Here is a 20,055-nt window from a genome sequence, read left to right on the forward strand (position 1 = left end):
TTCAAGTTTCAGCAGAGCGTGGTGGCCTCCCGGCTGGCACCGTTCAGTCTGGCGCCTTTATATCACCTCTTCTGGCGGTCGCAGCCAACTCGTATTATCTTCTCTCGCGGACTGCAAACCTAGTGTGAAATAAATCTTCACGGCAACCAAGCCTAGTAGCCGTCGCCGCCTGCATTGAGAGACACACACTTTACAGTTTGTCAATGGCAGCTTGAGGTGAAAGGGTGGATCGGTCAGCTAACCACTCGCCGCAAGTTCATTTCACGGGCGATTATGTTCAAAACAAGCACCCTTTACTAATAGCAACATTTTGAATAAAATGTTACATCTCCTTCGCCTTTTGCACATGGAGAACAGGAGATTGGAAGTTCAGGCAGCTCGCTTAGCCACCTGCAGTGTATCTTGTCCCTTTTGCCGATTCTAATCAAGGGACTGTAGCTGCTCTCTCCCGGGTATATTGCTTGCACAAGCTCCACCGCCTCCCGTCGCAGGTTATTGACTTTGCCAGTTGCGCACCAATGATTTTCAAAAACGAAACTGAAAGCATGATAACCAATAGAATAGTGAGGGAAGTTTGCCTCGCAGTGTTTAAAAGCCGTAGTCAGTTTTTAGATACAATGAACTCATGGAAAGCTTTTATTTACATTTATTTCACGCGCTCAACCACTCAGAAACTGTCTATTCCAGAAAAACATCTCTAGATGCTTCTCCAGTGAGCTCTCGCCATTCACCACTTCTGTGAAATCATAAACCATGGACCCAAAAGTGTACAGGGTGTCATTGCGTTTTCACATTTTTTACTTTAATATTGTCATGAACACAAAGATGACACAGTTGTCTTGAAGCAAAAACAAATTTATTGGAGCGAACACGGGCTCCCGTAACAACTGCCAAGATACACAGGCGGCGAAGCAGCAGTCAACAAAGTGACATGCGTAGGCGAGTGCCGGCGAATCAATACCGCGGCGTATGCTCTGCAAGTGCGAGTCTTTCTCAGCGCGAGTGTTTCTCGAACTATCGATTCACATTGAGAACATTGTAGATCAAAGATGATTATTCTAGTCTAGTGATGTTAGGGCGAAACGCACTCCTTATCAAAAGGCGATAACTTGTGCAGCATAAAAATAAACATTGGAACACGCGCTTCGCTTGGGAAACAGATAACAAAGCCGGGCGCGGCCGAGCAGTAAAAACAAAACAAACAAAAACCCAATGCATGGTTTGCGGCAATATTAAACAACTGCTAGTTGTGAGAATGCTCCATTTAGACCCTCAGTACAGTAATCCATCGATACAGGCCAACTTGCTTCCACCCTTTAGTGTCCCTGTAATGTGTGCCAAAATCTTGCCACACGAATGTTTTTTCTCTCCGCGTCCATTATAAAAGCAGCAGAGAATCTAACCCATGCCCTTGGGCTCAGCAGCATGCCTTAGCTGCTGAACCACCGTGGTGGGTTAAAGCTCTTTAGCTGTTAAGGCGTATGATAAAAATAGTGGCCACTTCAGTTAATGCAGTGTGCTTGTGCTGGTCACTCATTTTATGCATTGTGCCCCTGAACCGTAGGAAGCGGGTGTGCTTCCCGACCACGGTTGCTGCATTTCTGATGGAGGAGAAAATTGAAGACGCCCATCTCTTTGAATTTCGGTGCACGTTACAGGTCTTTAGGTGGTCAAAATTAATTTGGAGCCCTCCACAACAGCGCACCGCATCCACTGTGTAGCATTGGCATGTTAAACCCCACATTGAATCGCTCATTTTACTGAAATTGTTCACATCAAAATTTTTCAGGTCAAATATTCATGTGCTTTGAAAGCTAAAAATCTAAATTTTCACAGTGCCTAGGTATGATCTTTCCGAAGTGCACATCACAGATCTCACATAGAACAAACCATCACCCATAAGCCTGTAGGACCACAATATTTTTGGGGATACTTTTTTGTTTTACATGTAAAACCACTCCAGTACCATGCACAATTTCACGTGCCAAATTAGGTTCCTTGTTATCATCCTTTCCTGATAGCTGCTGCAGGAACCTGTTCACCTGTATACATGCTTTCTGCATAACAATGTTTTATTTACAGGGCCTGCACATAGAGGACATTTTACAAGTTTGTGAGCACTTGCTTATGTAATTTTTGATAGCATATCTTTTCAAATTGATATAGTGGTTATTGCGGGCCTAATCACTCATGACAGATCTTTTCAGTTGTCAAAGTCTTTCAAAGATACTGAACAATGTCCGCTGTCATTGTTACACCTCACGCAAGGCCGAGGTTTTCCAATGTACACAGCCCACTGGCATTACCACAGTGCAATCTGTTAGTCACTGAGCAATATGTGTGCCATCAGAAAATTTTCTGCAATAATTTTTATGACTGCACAATCATGACTTTCCATAATGTCCTTCCAGATAACTTTTTTACACCTTATGAACTGAGCTTTTTGCAGGAATGCATACTCTCGTGCTTGACAAATGACCGTTTGTGAGCAAAGCTTTTCTGGCAGGCGCTACACTCGTAGGGTCTCTTGCCAGAGTGCAATGCTTCATGATCAACCAGGTCACATTTTCTAATAAAGCTTTTCTGGCAGATGGCACACTCGTAGGGTTTTTCCCCAGAGTGCAATCTTTCATGAGTAACTAGGCTAGATCTTTGAGTGAAGCTTTTCTGACAGATGCTACACGTGTAGTCTTTCTCGCCCGAGTGCATTCGCTCATGTGCAACCAGGGTGCCTTTCTGAGTAAAGCTCTTCTGGCAGATGCCACACACATGAGGCTTCAAGCCAGAGTGCAATCTTTCATGAGTAACTAGGTTACATCTATGACTAAAGCTCTTTTGGCAAATACTACATACGTAGGCTCTTTCACCAGAGTGAACTTTTTCGTGAGAATCAAGGTGGCTCTTTCGAGCAAAGCTCTTTTCACAAATGCTACACACATGGGGTTTCTCGCCAGAGTGCAACTTTTCATGATTAATCAGGCTACGTTTGTGAATAAAGCTTTTCTGACAGGTGTCACACACATGGGGCCTCTCACCAGAGTGAGATTTTTCATGAATAACCAAGTTGCTTTTTGTAGTGAAACTCTTGTGACAGGTGCTACAATTGTGGGGACTCCCCCCAGAATGCAATCTTTCATGGTTAACCAGCTGGATGTGTCTAATAAAGCTCTTTTGACAGATGCTACACTGATGAGGCTTCTCGCCAGAGTGCAATCGTTCATGATAGTCTAGGGAGCTTTTCTGAGAAAAGGTCTGTGGGCAGAAGCTACAGTTGTAGGGCCTCTCACCAGAGTGCAACCTTTCATGAGAAATCAGTTGGCTACTTATAGTGAAACCCTTTTTACAGATGCTGCACACATAGGGCTTTTCACCAGAGTGCAGTCTTTCATGAGCAACCAGGTTACCTTTTTGAGTAAAGCTTTTCTGACAGATGCGACACACGTAGGGTCTCTCACCAGAGTGCAATCTTTTGTGAGCAACCAGGTGTCGTCTTTGAGCAAAGCTCTTATGACAAATGTTACAGACATGACAATTCTTGCCAGAGTGCAATCTTTCATGATAAACCAGGTTGCATTTTTTAGTGAAGCTCTTCTGACAAATGCTACACACATAGGGTCTCTCACCATTGTGCATTCTCATGTGTATGTCCAGACTGCGTTTTTCACGGTAGGCTTTCTGGCAAACTGTGCAGATGTAGGGCGATGTAGTGGTGCCCACTCTGCCATGAGGGGCCTGGTGGTTGCTTTGTTGGCAGGACGGGCAGGAATACAGCTCCTCTCGAAACTGGATTTTCATACTATCAGTGAAAAAACCCCAAAGTGGGCAAAATGAGACAGAAGATTACAAAAAGCTTTGCAAGAATAATGGTAGATACAAGCTACAGGGTAAAATACAGGCTGCATTGTTACCTGATATTGCCGAGCTTCAATGAAATGCTTAAATTTAAGGTCGCTTGTTGGGGCCCCTCTTTATCTTTATGCATTTTACAAGTCTCCTGATTATCCCCATCTGAATATTTAACTAGACTTTCAGAGCACATGTTGAAAGTTCTGAACAGCAAATTTTTTAGGGAATTTAGGCTTTCTAAGGATTGACAATAAATGCCGATTGGCTAATTAAAAAATTACCAAATTTACCATTGATATTTCACTTACACACACCTTAACATGAAATGTGAATGAACCAAGTCGTGTGTAAGGCTCATATAGTTCTGTCTTAGATCTTTTGTTTATTGCCTGTGACTGACCAACATTCTGTTGCAATGAGCCAGGGATTTCCGATCACTGGTTAGTACGTGTCGCTGCACGCCTGCTCAAGTTAAGCCTCCAATGTAAGTCTATGACGTCGTGTTTCAAAGACTACTCCACAAGCTGACGACAAACCTCTGGCTAAGCATCTAGAAATATGCCTGGCTACGTTTGATGATGATGACATTTACTACCTATGGGATTATTTTAAAGACATGTGCCACTGCTGCCTTCACAACTTCATAACTAGCAAGCACAAGAAATGCACAAGAGACCCCCAGATAACTTGTAAATCATTCATCTTAAGTGCAACCTCAAAAGATAAAAATACACAGTCTGATGGCATCACAGAGCAGGAAACCGCCTTAAAAAACTACATTTGTCAAAGGATTTCTACAAAATACTCTATTTCTAAGCAGATTCTTGAACTGCTAGAGAAAAATACAATTGACAAATTGTCAAACATCTTTTAGAAAAGGTCATTCAATGCCGAACCAAACTGGTGACAATACTTCATTGTTTTGCTGCATGTCCTAATAGCCATGACCAAATAATTGGTATATTTTTAGATATCAGAAGATCATTCGACAACTACTGCATATTAAAATATTCCCATTGCTTTTGGTTACCTGTTGGGGATATACAGTCTACGCCCGTTACAACAGACCGTCTTATCCGGAAAAAAACGTCCGCTGTAGCCGAAGTGTGTAGTATCCGAGGGGGGTGGGGTGCTATGAGCCTTAAAGTGGGTACTCTGACCGATATTGCATATACAGTCGAACCCCACGATAACGAAATGACGCTGGTAGGAAATTCCCGCGGCAACGAAATATTTTCGCATCCCTGGCGAACGTCCATTGATGCCCATGTATTTTATATCGCGGCAACGAAACGTTTTTGGAAACTGATCCCATGTTACCGAAATTCGGTGAAACTTTGGTCGGCATTTTACCTACCCACTGGAGGTTAACTGTGTCCAGAAAGTGCACAAATGCATTTTTTTTTACTCGGTGCGTAAACTTCTGCCACAGCATGCCTGAATGGCCGCCGCCATATTTGTTTACAAAAGACCGCGTAGCCGGCGGCCATGCAGGCAGCCTCGCAGTGGCACCACCAAGGGGCGACACATGGTGACTCAAGTCGTGGCTTAGGCTTGGGCTACGCTAGCCCACTACCGTTGAACAGCGCGCGAGCGTTTGTTGTTTGTGTGCGGCGATCGGCATGTTTGCTCTCAGTAAGATGCCTTCGCCAGCCCAAAAGTGGAGGTTTTTATCGCTACGAGATAAGGCAGCCATCATCGCCCAAGTCAGTGGCCCATGTGGAGGAAGGGAGTATAAAAGTAGGATGGCACCGACGAGTTTGGAAACGCCTGCAGCTCGTTCAGCCATTTTGAAAAGCAAGGATCCCACCAGTTCTCAATGACGCACATGCGCAAAACAAAACAGTGATGGCTGTGGCCCTTCTGGACGTCAACAAAGTTGTGCTCACTTAGTTTTCTAAACAGTATTGGTGCAACGAGGTGCCACTGTTTCTGGCAAATTCGTAAACAGAAGAAGCTCGGCTTCACTTGCATGATCGGACATACTCGATGCTGAGGGCCAGGGCGAAAAATGTGCAGAGAAGGTGAACCCACGGAATGTTTTGGGTGCGTTTGACACGATCTCGTTGTTCATAGGCACGCATGGCGACTAGCAATGAACCACTTGTACAGTGAGAGCTGCACTGCGACGTTGGCTGCAAGGTAAGGCTCACGAAGTAATATAACCTACTCTAGGGAATAAATTTTTGGTTTGTCGCCAATTTTCCGGGAGTTTATGCTTCATTCTCGCGGCAACGAAATTCCCGCAAAAGCGAATATTCTGGCTTTCCCCGGCGGTTTCGTTATTGCGGGGTTCAACTGTAAATACCACGTACACTTTGTTCTTTCTACACGCCTGCAGCACCTCTGCACAGTGTTCGTGCAAAGGCAAAGAATTGCGTAAACACCGTTTCCAAAGCTTAGCGCCGGCACTTGCAAAAGGCCTAGCGCATGCGGTCATGCGTGTAAAGATGCATGATAAGCTGAGCAAATAAAGCAAGAGTATGACTAGGCGCAATTATTAACCGGCTATAAAACATCAGCCGTGGCCATCAGAATTAGCTAGGCTTTTTTAAATCTCTTCACGACGAGGCAGGTTTTCCCGAAACCGTTCGTCAAACAAATCGTTTCGCTACCTGACGTCACCCCAAGGCAGCTTCCAGATTTTTAACGATTTTAGTCTGGTTATTAAAACAGCTGTTATGAAATCATCTGATGACGGACAGCTGTGAAATCGAAAGTAAGACCTTGCACACAGTTACCGGCAGATTGCACACAATGGATGGGAACCCAATAGCCATGGGAACCGAACAGTGGGCTGGGGCATTTCTTCTCTTTTTCACTGAACGGAACGGGAACGATGCATGTGTGGGAATAATAAAGACCAAACTCCACTGAACCCGAGTTTTTTATTACATAAAAAAAAAACTGATGAGGGCAGACTCGCCTCCGGGTGCACCACTTTGCGTATTCGATAGCGCTGTTTTCAATCTCACCAGAGTCGTGTTTATCGGCAGCGGCCTTGTTATTGACGGTAGAGTGGACCATCTGCTTAGACAGACCTGTAGTTCTGGCGATGTCGGCCCGTTTTTCCCCATGTTCGACAGCGTTAATTACGCTTAATTTATCCGACAGTGAAATCAGCTACCCTGCCGCTGGTCGCACAAAAAAAAAGCCACTGGCACTGGCTTGACTTGGATGCGCCAACGACCCAGCTGCCAGCAATGTAGCCAGACATAACAGTTTCTTGCCAAACTAAATAAAGAAAAAGCATATCGGGTACCGGCCCCGTGGAAGTCCGCTTAAATATTCAGTTGAAACAACTTTTGCCTAAAATTTAGTCTGTTGTAGCCGACAGTCTGCTCTAGCCAGGTCCGTTATGAGCGGAGTGGACTCCATTTAAAATGCATAGGGACCAGACAAACCAACAGAAATGGTCTGTTGTAACCGAAGGTCCGTTGTTGCGGGATCCGCTGTAACAAGCGTTGACTGTAGTAACTCTTTTAACCCTACTGTTGAAATTTGATTGTTTGCAGAATATGTATTGTTTTGTCAAATCACTCGTGTTATTGACCAGAATGAACTCAACAAAAATATTCGTAACCTACAAATGTCGTGCATTGAATGAGGAATGAAATTAAAATTGGAAAAATTTTTTTGGAATCCCAGTAAATACGTGTAAACTAGCTTCATCTCCACTTAAGGGACATGTTACTCAAAACAGCTTTTTATTTAATAATGGGGTTAGGAGGCTGAAATTTTCATAGCTCTTGTCATATATGCAATCAGATTTCAAAAAGCTGCTCTGGATGAAATTTTACGCAGCATGATGAGCAGAAAAATGATTTTTTGTGCACACTGTAGTAACAATATTTACTGAAGGTTTTAAAATAGCCTACGTGGTTACTTATGAACTGCAGAGTGTGCAAATCTACCTAAAGAAGCTTTATATTCGTTTTCCTCACCAGGAAAATAAAAATGACTAGTAGTGTGCCTGTTTTTGTTTTATGACCGTCAGAAATACCTAAAAACACAAATTGCACAACGAACAAGGCTTGTACACTCTACATGTTATATTGAACATGCGTGATAAATTTCATTGTGTTATGACAACTCTAAGTGAGAAATATAGTGTGCACAAACTCAGAAAACTAACACCAAACTCACAAAAACGTAATTGAAAGTTTATTTCTTCTGCAGATGCTTAAATTCTTGCCCAAACAACATGAAACTTGGTGGAGATATAGTCTGAAATTGTCCACATTGACGTCCTAAAGCTAGAACTCTCCTGCTGCATAAGTTATTACAAACAACAGTTATTACAAAAACAGGTTATTACAAAAACAAAGAATGGTGTCAGTGCTGAAAGGTACTAGCTATAATATGGTACTCACTAGGGGAGTTGGCTAGGGATGAAGATATGTATGGTAATAAGTGTTATCACGATAAACCACACAGAAACGACTCGTTCACCCCATACTACTCTGGGAAATTACAAGTATGAGGATCCATTCTATGGTATTATATTCGGAACATGTGATACAAGGAATGCAAAAGATGCAGATTTCAAATGGATGCCGCAGAGGAAGTCGAAAGACTGAATAGAACAGCATGATAGGCAGCCCAAAACTGAAAAAGAGGAGGCACTACGAACAATACTGGCAGTGCAAAGAAGAGCTAAATACACACGGCGACGGACAGCAGCACTGCAGCCATGAGTATTGTGGGCGTTGACATTGCCACTAAAAAATTAGTGGATTAGCAATGAAAAGAGTGCTTCAAATGGTCATACAAAAAGTTCGGGTGAAAGCAAAATCCTATGCTTGGCAAGTATATGGTGGAGGGGTCTTGAGAAGCTTATGTGCGTTGAGCTGAGGTTGAAAGTCCAACATATAGTAGTTACCAAACGCTTCTGAGATTAAGCTGACTACAGGTGGTGATTTGCATGATCCCGATGATTCAAAAGTGCTACTAAACAGGAGAAGCATAAAAGACAACACACAGCACCGTGTGTTGGCTTGTCCTGTCCTGTTTAGTTGTGCTTTCATTTATCAGGACTTCCGATTCGATGTGAAGCCTTGGACACAACAGCATCAAGGATGGACACCTTGGAGTAGGGAAGACAATTGCCAATACTTAAAAAGTTTCTAGTTTATCGAGTGATGTCCGCAAATACGTGGGGCTATGTGACCTACGTAGGAAGAGCTTTGCAAAGCATAGGGTCTGATGGGCCTCTTACTGAAGCACCTTGCCGCCGAGTAATCATAGGTACAGTGGCACCAAGAAAACAGGCTGGCAAACTCCACAGGCACTCGAGTCTAAAGAAATCCTTGACGCAGGCCTCGTGCAGCTGGAGTGTAACAAAATCCGACAAAGGGATCAAGCGGACCGCAAGCTCGATAGCAGCACAGGGGATGGGGGAGGTGGAGAGCAATGCCAAGAAGGCGGTTGGAAACACAGGGATGACTGAATTGAAATGGGCACTAGAATTGGAACTGAAATTATGCATTACAGAATTGGAAGCTATTTCAGAAGATAACCTTAGTAACTCCTTTAGCAAATTTTGCCAAACAAGGGAGAACTTTTGTGGATATGCAGAGCTTAAATGAGCTAGCTGCTATGGTGGGTACAGGGTTAGGATGGTGCCCAAAGAGTGCTAGGACACAGGTGGTGTATTGCAAGTATATTGTGTCAGTAGAGTGGCTTGAGAGGAGATAATTTGTTAGTTTTGGAAATGGTCAGTGGGCTGGAAACAAAATGTGTGCCACAGTGGAAGACCACTGTGCATTGGACAGAGTATGCAGGTGCACTGGCAGCAAATGTGATGGAGATTTTGGGGGCAAAAACCCTCACAGAGAAAGCCCCTTGTCACCATTAAAGGAGCACTCCACACAGGGCATTGTGGACATGATGTGTGTGGGAGGAAAGAACAACCAATAAGAAGCAGAATTAAGATTGGCCTCCAAGAAATGGTCCAACTGTGGAACGCCCCAAATAAAAGTGGAAGCAGGAGTGAATACGGTGATGACCCCATGCAGGGCAAAGCAAAAGGAGGTGCACATGGCGAGAAGCACAAGAAGGAAGCAGCACCAGAGAAGGATGCTTCCAAGAAGATCCCGGCAAAGCATGCCAGGCGGATGTAGAGCAGCCATCAACTGTGAAGTTTAAGCCAGAGTAGGTGTGGCCAGACGTTATGTAGGTTCTGGCCTCACTCGCACCATCAAACCGTGAGTCGGTGGTCTCATTGGTGACAATCATGTGCCTGCATTTAGCACTGATGCCCCGTAAACCAATGCTTTAACACCCCGCAGGGTGATGCTGCCAGATCCACAAGGTGCATTCTGCTGCTATAGCAATGGTCCTAAATCCAGTGGTTGCTTCTTGCGACCACTACTGCCACAAGGGTAGCCACCAAGGGTCTACCTCCTGATGCACTGCGTAGCCATGATGCTAGCCTCACCATGGCCGAGTGCAACAACACCAGCATCACTACGATCCATGATTTGTGGTATATATGTATCTTTTATGACTGACGATTATTTTTTTCTTTAAAACAACAGTCAAATGATTAAAGTGTGCCTTCCTTGTTTACTCTACAAGTTAAAAGGTTTTTGCAACAGCTGACAAAGGCCACAAGAATCGCAGATGATAAATGCTTACCTACACCTCTTGCTAAACAGTGCAAAAGAAAATTCCCCTGTCCTTTTCTCATTGCTACAGCCTGTTTTCATTTCCTCCATAAATACGTGTAAACAAACAGTCATTTTGGCTGCCTTTTAAATATTTTATGCTCCATAAGATACTACAAGCGAAGGAAACTAACAAGGTAATGTGAATTTCTACCCTTCTTGCAATTCCCACGGTGGTATGCAGTTGCGGCATCAGTCACTTCTCTAGTATGCTTGGTAATAAGCTCTAAGCTTAGAATCACCAGCAAAATATGGCAGTTTGCTTTTGTAGTACGAACAAATTTACCTAAAATACACCCACAGTGTGTGGCAAGAAAAAAAGAAACAAGTCTATGGCGTCCGTACCTCGCATCCCATTGGGCCAACAGTGTCTCTGTATTCTTTTTTGCACCCTGATAATGAGGGCACACAGTAGCGAACCTCCTTCACATTTTATTTTGGGGGCTACTATAACATGCTAGGGCTACATGCAGACAATGTGGGATGCCTACAGGCTAATAGAACCCCAGGAACCTTTAATGAGTGGTGCAATCTCGCCACATAACTATTACCTTTTTTTTTACCTCCATCAAAGAAATGGCTGCTAGGTACCCCAATAGGTTGCTGAAATAAAGTAGGTGATATTATATTATAAGTAGGTGGATGCTGATATTATAAGGTGGATGCTGATATTATAAGTAGGTGGATATTTCTTCGTTGCAGCTTCAAGACGCTTCCACTCGCATTATCCTTTGGTTGGTGCATTACCCCCTCACGTAATCCACAGACTAGTGGCGCTCTTTAACCGTTATTTGCACAGGAGCCTTTTTGAATAGTTTTGTTGGACAAGACCTCTTTATGGAAGCTGAGAAAAATCAACTGCTTTTTTTTTATCTAGGGGCTTTCTCCAATGTTTACATTTTGCAAGCAAGAACACTGTGAGCCCTACCACGAGCCCACCTTTTGTTGCCAGGGTGTGGACGGCAGGAGCAAATGCAATGAGGCTTCCCAGCAAGGTCTGCACCAGCTCGTGAAGCACGGTGTTTCTCCACTGCGGCACCAGCTTGGGCATCGTCCTCTTCAAGAACTAGGAAATGAGAGATAAGAGCATACAAATGCAAGGACTGCCATGCAAATCCCAAGACAAAATCTACACAAGAATGCACCCAAACATGAAATGTGTTTGCCTCCTGCTGAGACATCAGAATTGGTGCAGCCTGGGGCATTATTAAAACCTGCAGGGCTTTGCATACAGACATATTGTGTAAACTGCCAAAAGCATGGATGTCTCCAAGATACATTTGATGTTTTCATAAAAGGCTAGAAATAAGAAATATTCGAATACTAGAAACTTTGTGTCAACTAATAGTGTGGCATTGAAGGCATCCCTAAATCAGGGTTATGCTACCTTTGATTACTTTTGGCACATTTTAATGGTACAAATACAGGTGGCTAACCACTATTATGAAGCATGTTTCACAAGGCCTTACAAAAAATTTACAGGTTTGCAAAAAGACCATTAGAACTCTCTTTTAGCAGTTTTGGTGTTCTTCTGTAGGTGAGGCCAGCAGTATTACCACCGAATATACTTAAAATCAATCGACACTACACTCACAAAGCAATCAGTCTAGCACACATGTCCTCAAAAGTTGGGTATTTGGGGAATATTGGGTATTGAACTTGAGTACTTTCGGCTCTCATCTTAGGCCAATGACCATAATCTCCATAATTTAAGTGCAACTGGCGTACCCTAAATGCCATAAAAACTGCTGTCAGAGGTGTCTCTTCAACTTAACGGCAGTTGATATTTGAATAACCCCCTTACATCAGCAAATGTGATGTCACATCTTTTAAGGCGTGCCACCGTGCAGCCAAAGGCCACAGCAAAAATTACTGCAAATGCTTTCCACCATCCATTTTGGGAAAAAGAGTGCACACATACCATAGAATGTACCTTTGATGTGAAGCGCGAGTAACAAGAGGAGCTTGTAACATAACTAAAGATGTTACGTCACACTGCCGTGAACCACGCGTTCTATTTCGATTATTTATGTTCACAGCACCTGACAGTGCCCGCTATTGTATCTGGGTTTGAAGTGGACAGCGCATGTCCTTCTTTTGTATGCCACTTAGCCCATGCAGCAATCCTATTTAATACCGAAACAGTGTTTCCTTGCAGTCACTTTATTAGACTGTTCTGATATCTTTTGTTAGGGTGCAAAAAGAACAATTTTGTGTGCTTGCATAAAAAATTTTTTTCTCTTGAGCAACTGGACACGTTAGAACTGTTATACATAAGATTGTAGCTTATACTGTGCCCTTTTAAATGCATAGCAGTTGTTTTGAGAGGGGTACAATTATTGAGAGTTTAGTTGTACAGGTACAATGATTCAGTTTAGTTGAAAATAAACACAGAAAAATGCCAAAAAAGTATAAACTCAATATAAATAGGCTACTGTACTAAGCCAGAAAATTATTTGAGGAAATTTGAAATATACAAGTTGTTCCTATGTTCCTTAGCTATCATCAAATATACACATCAATCCTGTACACCATATTCTAGATTTTTGAAGGCCCGTTAATCTAGCAGCCTCGACAGCTGCACCACACAGGAAAACAGTCATGCGCCCGCAGAACGCAAAGGTAAACATTGCAAGTAAAGCAGAAGATGTTTGTTCTGATTTGTGCCTTTGTTTTTCAGAGAAGAGCTTGCATGTAATTCTCGTCTCCACTCTTTTTGGCTGGTGTTGTGCAGGATCCAGGGGTGAAGAGGGGGTGTGCCCTTGTCACCCTTCGTTGTATTAAAATATCTGTTTCCTAGGAACTAAAATCTGACAATCCCACATAGTTCCTGGAGTCATCACTTATACTGCGCTCAAAAAAATCAGCAGCAGCAGATGCTAAAGTTCCAGCGACGATAGACAGCCTTTGCGGAGCGCGCCGCCAAGTGGACATTACCTCTGCCCGACTCGGAGATACCTTGGGTTCAAATTTTCCTCATGAAGCGGCCTCTGCTCTCAAAATGTCAACAAACGAAACAAACTAAAAAATGAGTTGCCAATAAATACACCAGGCAGTGATAGTTGTCTGCAAGGTACCGTTGCTAGTTTTTGCCCGATGTCTGAAGTCATCAGAAGTCAGTGTCTGATGGTCTATGGCACCCTTACGAAAAATTTAAAAATTCTCAACAAAAATCAATCTTACTAGAACTGATGCCATTCTGAATAAATGTGTGCAAGCAAACACTGCAGCATTCGAATCGCTGACACTAGTCTTGGCATGCCACTTTGTTGACTGCTTCTACAGCACTTGTGCTTTCATAAGGTTTGTAGCAGAGTACAAGTTCGGCCCAATAAACATCCATTTCTACAAGAACCTCACTTCCTCCACTGCGTGACCTCTGGTGCAGGTGCAGGGTACATTCATACTAAAACGTCTGCAAGTTGCCAAGCAAGCTCAACTTGTGCCAGCCACTGACAGCAAGGTCAACTAGAATTTGGACTAATGCCAAGGAAAGTGACAAAATCAGACGTTACGGCCTGCAACATGGTCCACAAAGCCACTTGCCCCATTGTTCTGCAGAAGCTCTGGGAGACATCATCATTCCTGGGATCCCCTGGTGAAGACCAGGAAAAGTGGCTAGTGCCACTAGAGCCCATCCAGAATTCCAACAAATGAGACGATCAAGAAACATTTTATAATGTGTTTTTGTACCTAGAAGATTGGGCTCGAATTCAGTTCAAGATGAAATCTCCATCACATCACGGATCGAATTTAGGGGGAACTGTCTAATGATGTCCACCACCGCTGTGCATAAAGAGCGGGCCGAGTCTCACTGCAGAGCTGTTCAGATAATAAAAGTGAAGCTACAGAAAGTTGGCACAGGGGACCTACACGCACAAATTGCCCCAATACTGTTACCTATCGGTCTACTCCCCATGAAGTCACTCGGTGTTGCCCATCCGAACTCCTAATGAGACGGAAGCTCAGGACTGCGTTGGATCTGCTGCGGCCGGATCTAAGAACAACAGTCCCCCAGAAACAACTCGCTCAGAAGAGGGATTATGATCGAGCCAAGCCGAGGGCGCAAGCACAACCAGGAGATAGGGTATTCGCCAGGAATTTTCGTCCAGGTCCGAGCTGGATGCCGGTCACTCACCAGGCAACACAATTCCAAGACGGAGCTGCAGTTGGATGATGGGCGACAATGGTCCCGCCACCTGGATCATGTAAGGCAACCCCAGCCGATACCAGGCCGGCACAGCCTTTGTGGCTCTGGCAACTCCACTGAAGGCACCGAGCTACAAGTACCGTTGTCGTCAAGGCCAGGGTACACCAAAGACAGTGTCTATTCCAACGCGGTGCCAAGTTTGGCTGAAGAAGTTCGTCCCTCCGGGGAGTCCTTCCCACTGGAGGCCAGAGAGTGCACCTCGACTCCTCCTACACCACGGCTTTGTCGGAGCACCAGGGAACGCCGTCCTGTGCTTCGGTATTCTCCGTGACTTTAACTGTTCCTGTGCGTGGGGGTTCTCCTTGAACCTAAACTTCTGTTAAACTGTTGTGTTAAGGGGGAAAGTGTGGTAACTGGCACCACCTGGGGGCAATACGCGAAGGAACTTCCATGTACATCCACGAGATGCCGCAACGACAGCGCCAATAAAAGGTAGAGCAGCTGTTGTGTCCTGACTGCTCGCACTGTTTGCGGGACCGGTCACTACAGCTCCCTTACAAGAAACTCCGTTTTTATGCTTCTCTGTCGATGCCTCCCGCCCACAGCCCGGAGGATGCCCTAACAAGACAGTGAACATTTATCCAGAACCAGCCGCTGCTTGCCGTCATTTGACTGTTCGCCGCAGCCATATCCATATGAATCCAAAAATCCATTAGTCTGAGCTTTAACCAACGTGCATGGTAAATGTTAGGCTATTCAAAATGCAGCTTTGCATTCGCACTGAGTCAGCAACTTTGCACACAGCAGCACACCAGCTTATCCACAATGCCAGGGATGAGCTTACAAATCCAGTAAGCCCATCCAACATGCTAGAAGTGCGACACTTGGTGGAATTAACCGTCTTGCACAAAGTACAAAGAGAAAACACATCATTCATAACCCATGTGGCTCTTCACTAATATGAACAAAAATTCTCCTACAGAAAAAAAAATACTGAATGCTAACCTGGAAATTCCCCTTCAGTTTGCGAGCTTCTGCTGATGAGGACTGTCAAGACACACTGTGTACCTGCAAAAAAATTGATAATACACGGGAACTAGCAGCTAGATGGAATAAGAAAGGTAGCCAGCCACACAATAAAACAGGAGAACTAACGGCCGAACACTTTCCGGTCCAGCGCCAGCTGTCGAGATCTCAATGTGCGTGCGAGACCTTTGATAGTCCGGCAGTACACGTCAGTTTTCTCAGTTTTGGTGGCAGTGCCTCGTTTCTCTCAAAATCGGGTGGCGCCTAGACCTCCACACCAAGCGAGTGGCAAGATTCCTTGTAGCGGCCGGCAGCATGCAGCATGTGCTGCAGCCATGTACTGATACATGTTCAGCTTAAAGATAATGCGTACACCGGCAGCTCGGTTATTGTCATTTTTTTATCTATAGTAGATTGCCATAGGAACAAGTCCCCGATAAAACTTCATGCGCAAGTGAACAGGTGCCGGCGAATATGTGATGAACAGGCAGCTATATCAAGCATTATTTCTCTGGGTATTTTGTTTAAAAGTGTTTTTTTTGGCAAATTAGGAATATTTACAATATTATAACCATTAAACATGTAAAATTTGCCAATAAGGCATGGCGTTAAACGGTTGGTTGATTTCTATTTTTTATTCAGGCTTCTGTTTGTTTTTTGGATCTTTTATTGTCTTTATCATGTGGTGGCATTGTGTAAGAGAGACATTTTGTTAGTCCCTTCGTCATATCTTTATTTTATATTTTTATGTTATTTGAGGTGTTAGAAGTTTGACTCGGCCAATTATCTTCATCTACACTAATATAATGATTAAATGTGATAACTTTACCCATTATGCATTCATGCACAGATGCAGGGCGTTGCTCGATTGGTTGTGTGAGGCACTCCGCAAATAATGCTTACTCATTGAAAGAGTGTCTGCCGAATGTATCTCGGAGCTGAACAAGGCCACGCGATGGCGTCACCACATACCGAACACTACCAGGAATTCTGCCGCCTGCTCATCCTGCCGTGAAATGCGCAGTAGGGAACTACATCGTATACAAACGATGCGCAGTGGCTGAAATCCAGAAAATTGATATGCATTGCCTTGCAAAGGACCCGTATGCGTTGTGAGCTATCCCGACAGCAGGCGTCGGCCTGGAAAGTGTCGCACCGATAGTTCTCGCATACCGCTCGCTCGGCCCGTTTTATATTGTGGCCGCCTGTACCTATGGGACTGGTGGCAATGGTCGCCTGAGTCTGTTGGCTGCAGGACACATTCTGGCAGCAGGCTCCATCCGCAGACATTGCAGGAACACAGGTATTGGGCATTAACGATGTCACAGCATGTGGGATGCGAGCTTTCAGCATCGGACAGCGTGTTCTGTGAACCAAAAAAAGAAAGATTCACACACGCAATGTCAAGGGTGCCAGCAACAACTTTGCTCAGAAGCATGCGGTTAACCCTACCAGAGATACCTTCGCTGCAAGGCAAAACTACTTTTGGCCTATCCATGTATGCTCAGCCCCTTTCGCGCTAGACAGTATTGCAACACCTATCACGCCGCATAGTTCTGTGTACCCCACACATGTTCTGAAGTTTCAAGTCGCTTGCAGGCACACCATAAAATCCTGATAGTCCAACAAAAGTTATGCAAGCCCTTGATCGATCGCCCACCAGAGTTAAAGGTGGCAGCTGTATAGTTGCGAAAGAAGAACTTACGGGGAATGCTTAGAACTTTCTATGAATGAAAAGGCGAAAGCGTAGTCAGAACTACTGATGAACTTTCCGCTGAAGGGTTTGTTGAAGGTCCAGATGGTACATCCTTAGTTTCTAAAGAACTTCGCCTACGCGCCTGTCACACTGGTCCAGCCTCAGCACAGCACCCACCAAGGTTCGTTCTACTTGCCTCTGCGCTACTACCGCTTACCTACGCAAGTGCACATAGAACACACTATAACCTACTGAAAGCAGCAGCCTCTAGATTTCGGAGGCAGACTCGAACGGAGGTCTGGGTTGAACAACTGCGAAGAATCTGCCAGTTTCCATCCGTGCCGCTTCACCCAACACCTCCGCTTGGTGAAGACTAGGCGAGTCACTCTAAATTTCGCATGCGTTCATTGGCATGCAGGCACGGCGCTTACTTTACTCTTGCGCAGCTTTTGCGGCGGTATCTGCTGACACATTCACGAGCGCCGAATGACGCCATAGCTTCGAACGTTGGCTTCGAATGCCCGCAGGAGGTTCAATGACCCCCCAACATCGGCAGTCCGCGGAACAGTGCTCGAGCGCAATCGGGGCCGTCGGCTCTCAGAAGCGGCCGCGAACAGCGCTTGCGCCCGGGGTGGCTGCACAGATATCAACCGCGACTGCAGAAACAACTGCAGCCGAAGAAGGCCAGCCCACTCGGACACGATCGAAGGCACGCATACCTTTTCACAAGCAGCCGCAGCGGCTCCACGAGATCCCAGGGCGTTGTCGCAGGCATGCACAGCGCTCTGTCCGCGCGCGGTGAGGCACCAGCAAGCGGGGCTTCACTCAACTGCGCCTTCTCGCGCAGACGACTTTTATGCACGCCTGAGCAACAGCACCAGAACACTGCACACAACAACGCGACGCCCAGTACGGCGACGACGCAACACGCAACGACTGGGAAAACTCTCTGACAGCGGGAAGACAGTCTAGTACGACGCCCCTCTCGACATTTTCTTTCGGGGCTGTCGGGGCCGTGGAGCGCCTTGCGGTAAAAGGGGCGCTGCATGGAGCGAAGCTTGTGCGCGCTGACATCGCTAAGGTGGCTAGAATTCAAGCGAACGCGGTTTTGTGTTGAACGCACGTCAGCACGCTTTCCGTCATTCGTGTCAAGTCTGTGGTGACGGCACACATGCACTTGCTAGTACCCGTAACTAGAGCACATTATTTAGCGGCTCTATTGCCTCTACTTGCAACAATACAGTTTCCTAGTGAAAAACTGTGTGGTACAAAACGGCTAGACGTCGCTATTACGGCTCCGGTAAAACACCGTCTATGAGCGCAAACATCCGCTTGCAGCGCCCCGAGTCCCGAAGGGCGCGCAATGTACGTCAAATCAACAACGGGGGGGTTCACTAGACTAGCAAACTAGAGCGTGGGCTGGGCCTAACCGCCTAACTATCGGATCGGTACTGCCACTGTTGAGTGCGTATTTTGCGCAGCAGTATTGAGTCCTTCTGGCGTGCATAATTCGGTGTGCAGTATTTTATTGCTGACCATCAGGCGTACGTGACTGCCTGTGAAAGCGCAGTTCTTAGGGGCAGCTCACGTAGGGCTTTGTAGCCATTCGCGGCCTCACCGCGCGTGATCAGTGTTGTGCGTGCCTGCCAAAACGCCCGGGATAACCCAAGGTCCTGCTGGAACATCTCTCTTGGCCCTACAGCTGCTACAGAAAAGGTTTCTTCTCTCTTGATTCTCTCGTCGTATTTGCCGCTCCCTCTGACTTGGGGTTGGTCTGCTTTCCAACGGGGCGCGGCCTTCGGGGCCACAGAACAGAAGACCACTGCCACTCATGTCTGGTAGAGATTTGTCAGTCCGCTGAAATGAGGCGCATGTTACACTGTGGTCAGACAGATCTACCGGCGAAGCTCCCGTGAAGTCTCACTCCGAGCGCGAGACAATAACAAGAAAAGCAAAAAATAGTCGTCGCCCGTCGCTCGATGTCGCGTGCAAGTGTGAACAGCAAGGGTGGCGATCGCGTTCGCCTTCGTCGCTTTGTCGCGTCGCTTCGTCGCAAGTGTGAACGGGCCTTTAGTTCCGATTTATATGACGCTCAGCATAAAAAAATCACCACGTGCGAAACCAGCGCTAGGCTGTCTAGTCCGAATCCTTTTAGGGGGTTCCTCCCTATTTCGTGATGAAAAAGTGGGCCTCGAAATACAAGTAACCGATGGTCACAGCATGTACGGAGGTCAAAACTGTTAACAACAACGCGCGAACGCGTGGCCTTCGATGCGTGCAGCGGGGCCTGCTGATAGCCACCGGCGTGATCAGCGAGCTGAGGTGACGGCGCTGCGGCGGCTTGGCATGTGAAAGCTATTGCCGATGCTTTCGTGTTTTGGCGGGCACGGTTCGACGCCGAAAGTCTCCCACCACGACCGCCGCTAAAGCCTATATTAAACGTTATCGTACGCTGATAAGCAGTGCAGTCTTGTTTTCGCCTTTCGTATGGTTCCGATATTAAAAAAAGTGGAACGTGGGTCGGCTACAGCCTTTCTAACGTAGGTTGTGCAGGAAAGGAGGAAGCATTAGCGTTGACTGCGAAATTGCCTCAGGACGTTTATTATTGGTGCGGGGAAGGTTTAGCACACATGCGCAGGCACATAAAGCCTGGTGAGGGGTTTTCGGCC

The 20,055-nt window shown here is 45.6% G+C and overlaps 2 protein-coding genes across 7 annotated transcripts in view; one reads left to right on the plus strand and one right to left on the minus strand.

Moving 5' to 3' along the window:
- Positions 1-44: 44 nt before the first annotated feature.
- Positions 45-18,717, minus strand: LOC144158231 (uncharacterized). Of its 4 annotated transcripts, none has more exons than XM_077688943.1 (6): positions 18,106-18,644; positions 16,902-17,056; positions 15,670-15,732; positions 11,454-11,580; positions 3,624-3,796; positions 45-169 (listed from the first exon to the last, which is right to left on the minus strand). In XM_077688943.1, the coding sequence occupies exons 1-6, from the start codon at positions 18,432-18,434 to the stop codon at positions 153-155; spliced, it is 864 nt and encodes a 287-aa protein (XP_077545069.1). In that variant the 5' UTR covers positions 18,435-18,644; the 3' UTR covers positions 45-152. The 4 variants fall into 4 exon arrangements, with proteins under 4 accessions (XP_077545069.1, XP_077545068.1, XP_077545066.1 ...); XM_077688942.1 differs by lacking the exon at positions 45-169 and adding an exon at positions 17,818-18,021 and having other exon boundaries at positions 778-3,796; positions 18,106-18,717; XM_077688940.1 differs by lacking the exon at positions 45-169 and having other exon boundaries at positions 778-3,796; positions 18,106-18,703.
- A 95-nt stretch (positions 18,718-18,812) lies between these two features.
- LOC144158232 (uncharacterized) overlaps positions 18,813-20,055 on the plus strand; it is a 70,026-nt gene continuing 68,783 nt past the window's right edge. For all 3 annotated transcript variants that reach the window (XM_077688948.1, XM_077688946.1, XM_077688947.1), the window contains exon 1: positions 18,813-19,102. The gene's annotated coding sequence lies outside the window, so the exon portion shown is untranslated. The remainder of the gene's footprint in view (positions 19,103-20,055) is intronic.

Source organism: Haemaphysalis longicornis, unplaced genomic scaffold, assembly GCF_048455015.1.
Source record: "Haemaphysalis longicornis isolate Haplotype H1 unplaced genomic scaffold, Haemaphysalis longicornis Haplotype H1 scaffold_10, whole genome shotgun sequence".
Taxonomy (NCBI): Eukaryota; Metazoa; Arthropoda; class Arachnida; order Ixodida; family Ixodidae; genus Haemaphysalis; species Haemaphysalis longicornis.